Source organism: Hermetia illucens, chromosome 5, assembly GCF_905115235.1.
Source record: "Hermetia illucens chromosome 5, iHerIll2.2.curated.20191125, whole genome shotgun sequence".
NCBI lineage: Eukaryota > Metazoa > Arthropoda > Insecta > Diptera > Stratiomyidae > Hermetia > Hermetia illucens.
In genome coordinates this window covers 55,369,372-55,381,101 of record NC_051853.1, presented here as the reverse complement: position 1 = coordinate 55,381,101, position 11,730 = coordinate 55,369,372, and the positions used below count along the sequence as shown (strand labels likewise).

The window sequence follows — 11,730 nt, the reverse complement described above, 5'->3', positions numbered from 1 at the left end:
ACTCCAGTGACACTGGACGCAGCGGACTCTTCAGCTAGCGGCGGTTTTCACATTATACTACACTTATGTCTACAAACATAAAGGTTAGTCAAATTAACTTGCAGCATGCCATATTCTCTTCCCATCTACTGACATCAAGGCTGACAAAGTTGCAGAACATATTCTGGGTTCTTTTTAACAAAATCTGTGGTATTGGATCATTGAAGACGACTAAGATCTTCTTAGATGAGAGATCCTCGAGACCGAGAGCCTGTGTCGTGACGTCAAAATTATTAGAGGCAACCATGCTGAGACAATTCTGTTTCCCTGTTCCTAATTGCGATCAACTTGCAATACGGCAAGGGAATAAAATCCTATGATTTTTTGGGTCCTGCGGCGCCGGAAAAACTAAAGGATCGGGTAGTGTATGCAGAATCAAGTGACCTTGAAATCCTAATAGGTTGTGATGCGAATATTCGTTGAAGCAGAAGCAAATGCAATCCTAGAGGAGACAAGCTGTTTGATTTTAGCAAATCAGCTATTATTATTATCCGGGGCCAAAGCGGTAAAACGGCTCTCCGGTGGAACTGAGAAATAGTCAAGAAACCAACCAGACGACTGTAAAAGCAATAAGAATAAAGAGTGGCCAAAACTCACAGCGTGACTAGAAGAGGCTCGTAAAACGAAGCGAGACTCATTTAGAGGATACTGTGAGGAATTGGGAGGCGAAAGAAAGACTTGCAGTGTTTTTCAAAGTCCTTAAAAGTTATAGGTCGGGCAAGTTGGAATCTCTTAAGGAACCGAATGGAACTTTCACGAACTTTAGAGTCGAACCTTTATAGACCCTCCTGGAAGTTTACCATCGAAGAGAACATGCGGAAGAGGTAGAAGGGTTTCTGCAATCTATCTATTGATACTGAAGGAGGGTACAGAGTACTAACAGTAACTTCTAAGAAATATTTTTCGAGGATTGCTTTTTTCTGGACTACGTGCTTTCCTCATGGCAGAAGGTTAAAGTAGTCTTCATACTTAAGTCTGGGAAAGATGACTATTCAAATCCAAAGAACTTCAGACAAAAGAGCTTGACATAAGTTTTTAGAAATGTCTGAAGAGACTGAGCTGAACATTTGCGACAATGCACTATGGTCGCTTCCAATAAATAAAAACCAACGCGCTTACCAGCGCGGCAAGTCCTGTGGGTCTACTCTTCACGCTTAGCTATGCGTCTTTCCAAAAGCCTTGTAATGGTGGCAGAGAAAATGGTGTTGAAGAAACTTAAATTTTAATTAAGTGGATCTATGCTATGCTATCGCCGAAATTGCTGTATGGTGGTATTATATTTACAAAAAGGATGAAATTGAATGGTCTTTGCCTTCCGGAGATGAGGGGTACAACTCTCCGAAGAATTGAAATATCTGGGAGTTATTCTAGAAAAGAAACTTCTTTGGTAACAAACATGTAGAGGTAACGATAAAACGAGCTCTCATAACTTATGGGCTGTGTAGGTGGACTTTTGCCTCGACAAGGGAACCCAGGTAGTTATGTGGATATGTACTCTTCTTAGACCGATGTTCGCATATGCATCCGTAGTGTGGTGGGTTAAAGTGAAACAATAGATTCTTCACTGTAAATTAGCTGCATTGCAAAGAATTGTGTGTCTGAGTATTACCAGTGCCGTGGCATCCGGCGGTCAATTTTCATCCCTTGGATGTATGTATATATTCAAAGCATTGCAATGAGAGCAGTTCATAGACAAATTCGATTAAATCTATGGAGAAACAATTTATGTGAGGGGTGCAAAGGTTTAGAAGAATTATTGGGAGGACTGAATAATTTTTGTAATACCTTTTGATTCTTGGATCCTCATATATCCGTTTGGTAGAAGATATGAACTCACCTTGAAACATTGAGAAAACTGGGACGAACCAGAAAAATGCGTGTCAAGGTATACTGACGTCTTCCGCACCGAAGGAGTCTATCTTTCGGATCAAACGAGAAGTGGGGTTTCCCCTTGGGAGGCAATGTCTTTCAGGCTGAACATCCTAGGGGCAGCAATCTAGGTGATTGATGAGCGGTTGAAAGGCAGGGACATCGCAATCTGCAGCGATAGCCAGGGTGCACTGAACGCGTTGAGTAGTCATTTGATCATCACGAAAAACGTTCAGAATTGTAGAAAGCGATTGAAGGCTGTTTCTAGATTCAATACGGAGAAACTACGCTGGGTACCCGGTTTCTGTGGTGTAGAGGGAAATGAAATTTCGGATGCCTTAGCAAAAGAGGGTTCAATTTTCCCTATGCTGAGTCCGGAACCAACAATTAGAATGTCAATAGCGTTGGCTAATACTGCTATCAAAAACTGGGACCAAGCTTCTGATAATGACATGTCGCAGAGTCTTAATGCTGCTCGATACACCAAACTTTCAGAACCAAATAAACATACTGAAAATTTTATCCTGTCGATGAGAAGGAAGACTTGCAGGAGTATTGTGGGCATTCTGACTGGCCAGCAGGGATTAACCAAGGAATTAGGCAAGATCATGCGTGTCTATTCTGCAATGAGGAAGCCGAATCCACGGAACATCTTCTATGTGACCGCCCCGGTTTTGGACGCACTAGACATCAAATTGTTCGTGCTGATGTGTTCCAACTGTAACAAGTAGCAACACATCCACTAACGGAAATCTTGTGATACAAAAGCAAATCCGGGATATTCCATTGATTGAAGGAATTGAATATAATGGAACACTAGTATTTGAGTGATCAGAGGCTTTCCTTCTCCCCCACCTCATAAACATACATATATGTTACTCTTTTTTAGAACTTAATAAAAACAAAAACCGCCTAAGTTCATCCTAGAAAAACAGAATTTCGTATGAGTACAAAAGGTATAATATATAAAAGTTTAAAAGAGATTATAGTACATATTTATAACATAGTTTCAGTTTTTCAAAGTAGACAACGAAATAGACAATTTCGTGTAAATTTACTGTCCCCTAATAGATATACAAATAGAAATATAGTAATTAGCTATATCAGTGTCACGATAAAGTGAAATATCTGAGATTTATTTTGCCCGGAATAAAGACCACTGTTGTCGCGCTCCATGCCTTTGGAAGATATCTCAAGGTTATGCTGCTCATTACCTAGGATATTCTAAAATGATTTTTAGGTCGTTCAGAAGTAAAGCTGGTGAAAATTCCATCCACTCCTAATGATTGCAAAAGTTCCCACTGTCCATCTTATTCAAGCTTCCGAGCTTTACTATTTTCTAATTTCCCTTTTTCTTTTTTTTTCTCGTCGCGAGGTATGATCCCGGGGAGAGGAACTTTGAGAAGCAGATGTACTCTGTTCTCCTCATCCTCGGTAAATTACCCACACTTCCCGGTTTTGTACTTCAGGCAGTTTCCCGGACTTATGCTCTTATTCTGGCTAGTCCCACCAGGGTACGTCCTTTAATAGGTGATTGCATTAGCCGGATAGCTGTCCTTATATGCATCAATAATTATTCTGTTGAGGTTTTGCACCATTGTCTCCAATTCCAGTTCGTTCTTGATATCACCACCCACCTCTCGATAAGCAATTGTCTTGCTCAGGTACATTATATAGGAATCCTAATCTGTCCTCCTAGGTTTCTGCTAAATATTGTGCTTTAGATTCCACCAAGTAATTTCCCGGGTTGTTTTGAATTCAGAATAGTAGTAAACCCGGAAAAGTTCCTTTTAAAGTGAAGAAGCAGTAGTATAATATTCATTGATGCTTCTGACTGAGGTGTAAAAGAGCGCTATGGAAGGTTAGATGAATCGAATAGAACTCTGAGAAGACATTGCTCCGTTAAAAACGTAGAACTTGGGTGAAAAGGTGTGAGATTTGTGATTGCTGTTTCGGAGGATGATATGTACAGAATGGTATCTAGTTGCGGGGTCTAAAAGCGCAAATCAGATGAAAAGCCTTAAATACTGAAATCTCCGTAAATATTTAGCATTCGAGGAAAGGGGTTATAATAGTAACCGCTGGCCTTGGAAGAACAGAGAGTTGCAAGGAAGCCCACTCCAATGGGAATGAAACGGATGCAAACAGTTTAAGATTGGTAGCGTTGAGTGGGATCCCATATTATCCTTTTTTTTTTCATTGAAATTTATATTTTTAACCTCTGAAAAAATTCCGGAATTCCCTCCTTTTCATCCCCTTCTCGTCAGGCCTGGGCGGAGTTCTCACGAGAGCCTGGAATTGAAGAAGTTTAACAAAATTACATGATTCATGCGATTTCCAAGAGATACACGATTTTCACTCGGGTTTCGGTATTTCCACCCTAGGACGCCTTGGAGAGGGATTGGAATGGACTATCAGAAACAGCAATCATTTATATACGGTGTACGTGGTATACCATACATAGGCGCAATATTCTAATAATTATTCGCACAGTGCTTCAAATTAAAGTATTCCTGTCCATATATTGTATGAGTATTTTGTGGTTAACTCACCATTTATAAAAAGTAATTAATTAACTAACGTTCTTTTATAAGTTATATATAAACGAAATTAATTTTTCTAGAAGTCATCTTTCCCGCTCTAAAGTGGTACCAATAAAATCAAGCCGATTGAATATTTTTCCATATTTTGTTAATATCATACTGTTTGGACTTATGTACTCCTAATATAATATTTTGATTTCGCCGAAAGGATGCATTTTTGATTACACATTCCTCAACACGCTGAATAACGTCTTAAATTTACTTTATGAGATGTAGGCGGTGCTGACGTCGTTAAGATACCCAATTGCAGCGTAAAGCATATTTTAGTTCGATGCTTGGCCGAGTACAAATGTCAGTTTCGATTTGTGTAGATGTTTGACATTCCGCTGTGGTAGTTCGATTTTCCTATTTTTCATAGTTTCTACAGCCCGAGTCGCGATGGGAACAGATGTTTTAAAATCCTACGATTCACTTCAGCAAGAACTGGAAAAGGCCAAGAGCCATCTTCAAGGTCTAAATGAAAATATACGGCGGATAATAGGACGCGACCCTCAAGGAACGCATTTGAGGTTAGTTTTTCCCTTCGCTTCCAATTGCGTTTGCCCTGTTCTTATCAATTCATTTTTTCAGAGGCGATCGAAAGCGTAGTTTCAATGATTCACGGCGTAACGATTTCAATTCCACTCCCCACGATCGGTCGCGAAACAGAGACTCAAGCCCAACCCCGTCCAAACGTAGACCTCAGGAGGCGAAGTCTGTGTTTAGTCGTTTATCTGGTCCGCCTGTCAGGGATGATGAATCCAAGCCTAAGATCTATTCGCGCGTTATCCGTGAACTTCCCACTCGTCAAGAAATTGTCGAAGCCCAGGGCACTGATGCGCAGTCACGCGCTCGAAATCGGCGGATGTTTGGTTGCCTGCTGGGTACTCTTCAGAAGTTTTGCCAGGAGGAATCACGCCTAAAACAGAAAGAAGAGAAGAAAGCGCAGATTGAACGGAAACTCGAAGAGCAGGAGTTACAGGAACGCGAAAATATGAAAAAAGAACGACAGAATTTGTTCAGCGACAGAAAGCGGCAGCAGCTTGAGGTGCGAAAGTTAGAACTGAAAATGAACTACATTCGCGAATTCGAAGTCTGGGAGAAATCGAAGAAAGACTTGAAAAATTTTATTTGTACCAAAACCAAACCTCATATTTACTTCCGGCCGAAAGTAATGTCGGAGAAAACAGAGAAGCGTTTGGCAGAATGCCAAGCCGACCTAGAGCGCGAGCTGGATGCCAAACGGAATAAAATGAACGAAGAGATCCAAGCCATTGAAAATAGATTCAAAGTTTTGACTGATCGTATCAATCAGTCGAGCGAAGGGCCGATAGTTGGCGAAACTGCCACAAAGCACGATAGGCACGATGACGAGGAGGATGATGATGACAGCATGTACGGAGGCCATTCGGACGACGAGCAAGTGGATAGGGTTCCATCGAAAGTTGTCGAGCGTCCTCAGCAAAGTAGGGATCAGAGAGATCGCCATCAGAGAGAATCAGCTGCAACAGATAAATTGGATGGTGAGTCGGTTTTTTTGTGTTAGTAGGTAGCGAATCCCTTCGGAAGGGGACGTAAGCATCACAATATATGGTTGCCATGCTTACGCAAGATTGCTGTCAGCTTTCAAAAATATGTTTCAGATTCTTCACGTTAGGTGGGTTTGAGGCGATTCGCTCTTCGGTGAATTTGATGTAGCATATTTCACTGGATGACATACTCAATAATGTAGTTGTCATTCTTTCGTAATGTCTACTGACTTCCAATTCGGTAACCTTTTACCGTATTGAATAACGTCGAGGTCTGTGATATCGCTGGTAGTTTCAACGCTCCAGGGCAATCATTAGTTCCGACTATGTCTCCTCTAAATACACACGTATTTAGCTAGGGTCCATGACTCGATGAAGGAGTAAGCAGATGTCATCAGCTAGTCGTGATATTTGTGGAAAGATGTTCCATTGAAACCCTCCGCGTCCTCTGATCAAGGCAGATTGAAAGAACTCATGGATACCGGGAAGAAATAATATCAGTGAGCGAATGCTCTATTGATCTTCGTTTTGAATTTCCGATTCCGAAGTGCCTCTCCTGCGTTACATTGCATCCTAAGCTGTTGTACTGTTGTGCTTATAGTGTACCTATTAACTGTAGTATATCAAGAAAATCGTCAGGAATTTTAATGTATTCCTTACTTTCAAGTACTTCAATTTGGCATCTGCCGGGCACTGTCCCAGAACGTGTATGAAGGTTTCGTTACATTCTGCATAGAACTGCAGGCAGGGCCCGTAAGTGTCCCTAGGTTCCCGAGGTGATAGTTTAGTGTGCAGTGACCAATGAGTATTCTCACTATAATTCGGAGGTACTTCTTGGTGATGCTTAAACAGTTCCTTGCGAGCTTGGGTTCGTATGCTCCCATTTTGGGCTGCTCCATTCCTGTTATGTTCGCCCAGTATAGTTCCCTCAGCTGTTGGTCTTCATTTTTTAATGTGAGAGCCATGAAACCGATTCCGGTTCTGACCCGTTTAAAAGCGTCCCTGCTCCCTTCTTCTCCAGTTCGTCCCCTGCCTCGTTGCCTTGCTACCCAATATGGCCTATAACTGAGAATATACAGATCTTATTGTGCGAGCCGAACTTATTGAGTCTCTCAAAGCATTCCCGTACCAATTTAGAATTCACCTGGTTACACCTAAGTGCTTTGTTCGCCGCTTGTCTGTCGGCCACAATAGACATGTTCTGCCCTCTACAATTCCTTTGGTGGTTTAAGGAGGCACATCTGTCTGTGGTGTATATATCCGTCTGTTCACCCATTGTTTCAAAGTACGTTTCCCTTGGACCAGTGACTTTGCGCCGGCTCTCTTGGCTTTGAGGGATGCGTCAGTGTACCAGGTAATCAGTTGTTGATTTAAGCTGCATGTCACAGTCACGCTCCCCAGTTTTCTCAGTTATCCCAACCTGTTTCAACTACTTTTCATCGAAATGAAACCTCGTTGTTATGTTATCCCTTCGTATCAGTGATTCGGTGTAAATAATATCAATCTTCCTTCGATTATGGCTTCCATGCATTGCAACCACCCTAGAAACCCTGCTTTGAATTTTAATGATAACCTAATTCTTTTACACCCTAGGATATATTTCAGATTCCAAGCGTTTTCGTAGATGTAGCAGTATTAGCTCCTTAGAAAAAGGGCGGCTAAGAACAGTTTCACGGGGAGTCCATCAAGTCCAAAATCTTTATTTCACTTGAGCATATTACCTTAATTTGCCATCTCAATCACGAGGGGTTGATTTCTGAATATTATACGATTGAGAATCGCGGTGAAAGACTTACGGCTACCTGCAAGTTCCTCCGCGTATGACATGCGGGACGTGGCCGATAGTTCAACTATCGCCAGAAAAAGTAATATTTCTGATGATGGCTCAGTGCTGATCAGTATTTTCTGGCTACCCCACTCTCTTGAGTAGCAGAGGCAACTCACAATTGAATGTAAAGAGACATCAAGTAATAGTCTCAATAGCAGTCACTCTTTTTCTATGACGCTATACTCCGATGTTCGTTCTTGGCCTTCTGGAGTCTCCGTCTCCAATTTTTGTAACTGAACAGCGTGTAACTGGTGGTTTTGGCATTTTCTTGGTGGTCGTTTGTTTTCGATCTTGCCTTTGATTATAAGCCTGGGAATTCTTCTGCCGTTCATACACTCTTCATGGCCTACCACTGGAGCGTGTAAATATTAATATGGATACATTTCATTCGCCCTCCGCCGTCCATCCCCACTGGACCAAAGATTCTCCTGAGGATCCGACGTTCGAAAACATTGATTTTTTACTCTCCGGCTTGATTCATTGTCCACATCTCTACTGTAGCACAGAAGAGACCAAAATAAAGTTTTATAGATTGTTAACTTTGCTTTCCTGTATTATTTTGTATATTTTGCCTTGACTCATCTTTGAGTATGTGATCGCGATCCATTTATTCGTTTCTCTGTTTTTGCGATAATTGTGACAAATTTTTCTTTTATATTTTTCGTTTCCTTTTTTTTTTAATTTTTTGTGTAAAACAAAACCTTATTAAAATCGATTCACTGCCTGTCTGTCAGACACGTGCACTTTTCTCCAATACGGCTACACTGAACTACTACAGTGAGTCATAAATTTTGGTAGCTTTTAAAGGGGGTTCCCATACAAGCAAAAGGAGATGTAATTTTTTGTTCACTTAATGTACCCGTGTGGGGTGGAGGTGAAAGGTCAGTACTTTCACAAGGAGATTTTAGTTTTGAAGTAACTCACTCAGTGAGGGATAAAAATGTGCAAACTTAAAGTCAGACAGGATTCATTTTTGGAAACTACTCAACACTAAAATCTGGAAAAACGGCCATGCTTGTTTATATGAAATTTAGGCATCAAAATGTGTCCCATTTCGTTATCAATTTCATGCGAATTTTCTGCATCTTAAGTCATGCAAATAAGATGCTCATAATTAATGAGCATAGCAAAAAGAAGGCATGTGTCCGGATAGCTGAGTGGTTAGAGGGCAAGGCTGTCGTACGGAAGGTCGCGGTTCAAATCTCACTGGTGGCAGTGGAATTTGTATCGTGATTTGACGTCGGATACCAGTCGACTCAGCTGTGAATGAGTACCTGAGTCAAATCAGGGTAATAATCTCGGGCGAACGCAATGCTGACCACATTGCCTCCTAGTGTACCGTTACGGTCTTGAATGAAGTGCTCTAACACACTTCAAGGCCCTGATCCAACATGGATTGTTGCGCCAACGATTATTATTATTATTATAAGGCTTTGGTAAGATACCGTTGACGGTCCTAGCAATAGTCTTGCTTTATGCAGCCCTAATTTGAGGAACAGCGCTACATGTTTTATATAACAACAAATGATGCTTGTTGATTTCGCTTGTTGTTGTCTTTTGTAAGAGTTGAGCCTAAGTACGAAAACTTTTCGAATTGTCCGAAGCCCAAATTATTTAGTGTCGTGTTTTGTCTGATTGGCGTCTTTCTTCTATTTTTTTGTCATGATTGTGGGCCTCTCTTCGTTTATTTTTAGGCCAAGTTCTTTCGATTGTCTTTGAAAACATTTTGAAACTTGTACGCAAGAAAGTTTACTGCGTCAATCTATCGGCATAGATTCGGTAAACCAAGGAATTTTATGAGCCATCCCCATATTCCTTCTTTTAGTAGCCACAGGTATTTAATTCACACCTGGCAATCCATATATTCAGTTGGTCACCAGAGCCATTTGGTCAAGATCCATGCTTCGCTGAGAAGGTTGACAGATGTATTGAACTTTGTCGAGGTGTTTGAGGAAAATTATCAGCCCTCCACGTCCCCTGGGCAAGACTGCATGAAAGACGAAGGAATAGTATCCGCAACAGAATACAGCCCTGCCGGATTCATAATAAATTCTCTCAGATCTTCGGGTCGAGTCTCCCTACTTCTGAGAGTAGATGCGACCCTAGCGAAGATAAGCAATTATCAGGTGGTAATCTCGCTTAAAGCAGATGCCAGCGCCCCTTCGCTTCACACGTCCAGAATACAATTTCTAAATCTATTGCTGGTCACGATTGGATCGGTTAGTTGATATCGAACTGGAAACCTCATTCTCTTCTGCATGGAAAGTGGTGTATAGCACTATAATGATCAGATGTTCCTCATTCTAAACCGGTATTTCGCAGTCAATGTTCTGTCCGATTTCGGATTCTAGGATATGAGGGCTGACTTGTGGATGCAGAAACCATTAATTCCACACTGAAAACTCGCTTACTTCCGGCAGATTTGCCAGAGTATCATAGCACAGCGCCGCAAGAGGAAGAGAAGCGTTTCCCCGAGCCCCACCATCTTACCTCGCTTAACCCCAGAATGTTCAGCTTGCATCGGAGCAATGGATTTTCTTTCTTCAAACACTTCGACTACGTTGATGATATTTGTTTGCTCTCCTACTGGGTTACGGACTTTGGCCAAATGGTTCTGGACTGGAAAGATAGGCAAGTAAAAGTGAAATGAAAATAAACTCCAAGGAAACTAAGGCTCTCAGTTGCACTCTCCCTATCTGCATTAACGGGCGAAGCATCAAAAGCGTTGATGAATTTATTTATATAACTAGGAAGTGTGGTTTCTGCCGACGATGGCACCGAACTGGATGTTGCCCGTCACAGAGGAGTAACAGAGCTAGATCCGCTTTTGCTGCGCTGTCTAAAAGATTAAGTAAACTGTTCTGTGTTGCTATATGCGAGTAACATATGGATAGTGTCCACCACTATCACTCGAAAGCTCTAATCCTTCGTGAACACCTGTCTACGACGCGACGTATCATCAGAATAAGGTGCTCTGATACTACATATTCGAAACGAAGAATACAGTTACAATGCTGCAGTACGCCATGCAGTGCAATTCACTTTCCCAAGTTGGCCGACGACGACCACTTGGCGCAGAACAGTAACGGGGGAGACGGTTATCTTAGAAGTCCTGGGGGAGCTGAAGTGGGTTAACCATGCCTACGCTATACCCCACCAAGGAGTAAATGGCAACTACATATAATAAGTTTGTCGATTTTATATACCAACGAACTCATTGTAACGCAATTTAAGTTTATTATTTACGAAACAATTGTAAAAATCTTTTTCTCTGATATGTTATTGATTGTATACATCAAAAGGGATCCTTCTTGGTTCCTTGGTCAGAGGTTTCGAATGTAAATTATACTTGAAATTCGGTCAATACCTTGTTAGTCTGCCTCTAACTTCCCATTTACAAGATAGGTCTGCGCTAGTTTCTCGTTAACATGCTTTTTTTCTTTCAGATACAATAGAATCCACCACAAATTTCACCGACACTACGTTAGAATTAGATGCGTCCCAGCGATTCGACGACGATATCGACGACAAAAAGGAATCGAGTAATAATACAAGCACTGCTAGCACGGATAGTAAAAAGGAAGATAAATCTGCATGATATTCGTTGTACTCATCGGTTCGGATATCTGAAAGATGATTATGTTGAAGCGATTCGTCGTGGATATTTCGGAAAGAAAGTTGTTTGTTTTTTCATAGAAATGAATATTCTTGTGGGAAATTGATCAAAGAATTTGGAATAGAAATTTCGTATATTATGCTTTATATTCTATCTATTATTATGCTAAATTATCATTTGCTGGATGAGAGATGAGAAAGAAATGGAGAATACAGACAAGAACGAGAGTGTGTTTATGGTAATTGAGGAATATAGAAATGAAGATTA

General features: G+C 41.2%; 1 protein-coding gene across 1 annotated transcript; it reads left to right on the top strand.

Moving 5' to 3' along the window:
• Positions 1-4,775: 4,775 nt before the first annotated feature.
• On the top strand, positions 4,776-11,730 carry LOC119657258 (pinin). The gene is made up of 3 exons (XM_038064087.1): positions 4,776-5,020; positions 5,082-6,013; positions 11,294-11,730. Exons 1-3 carry the CDS (start codon positions 4,890-4,892, stop codon positions 11,443-11,445), a joined length of 1,215 nt encoding a protein of 404 aa, XP_037920015.1. The 5' UTR covers positions 4,776-4,889; the 3' UTR covers positions 11,446-11,730.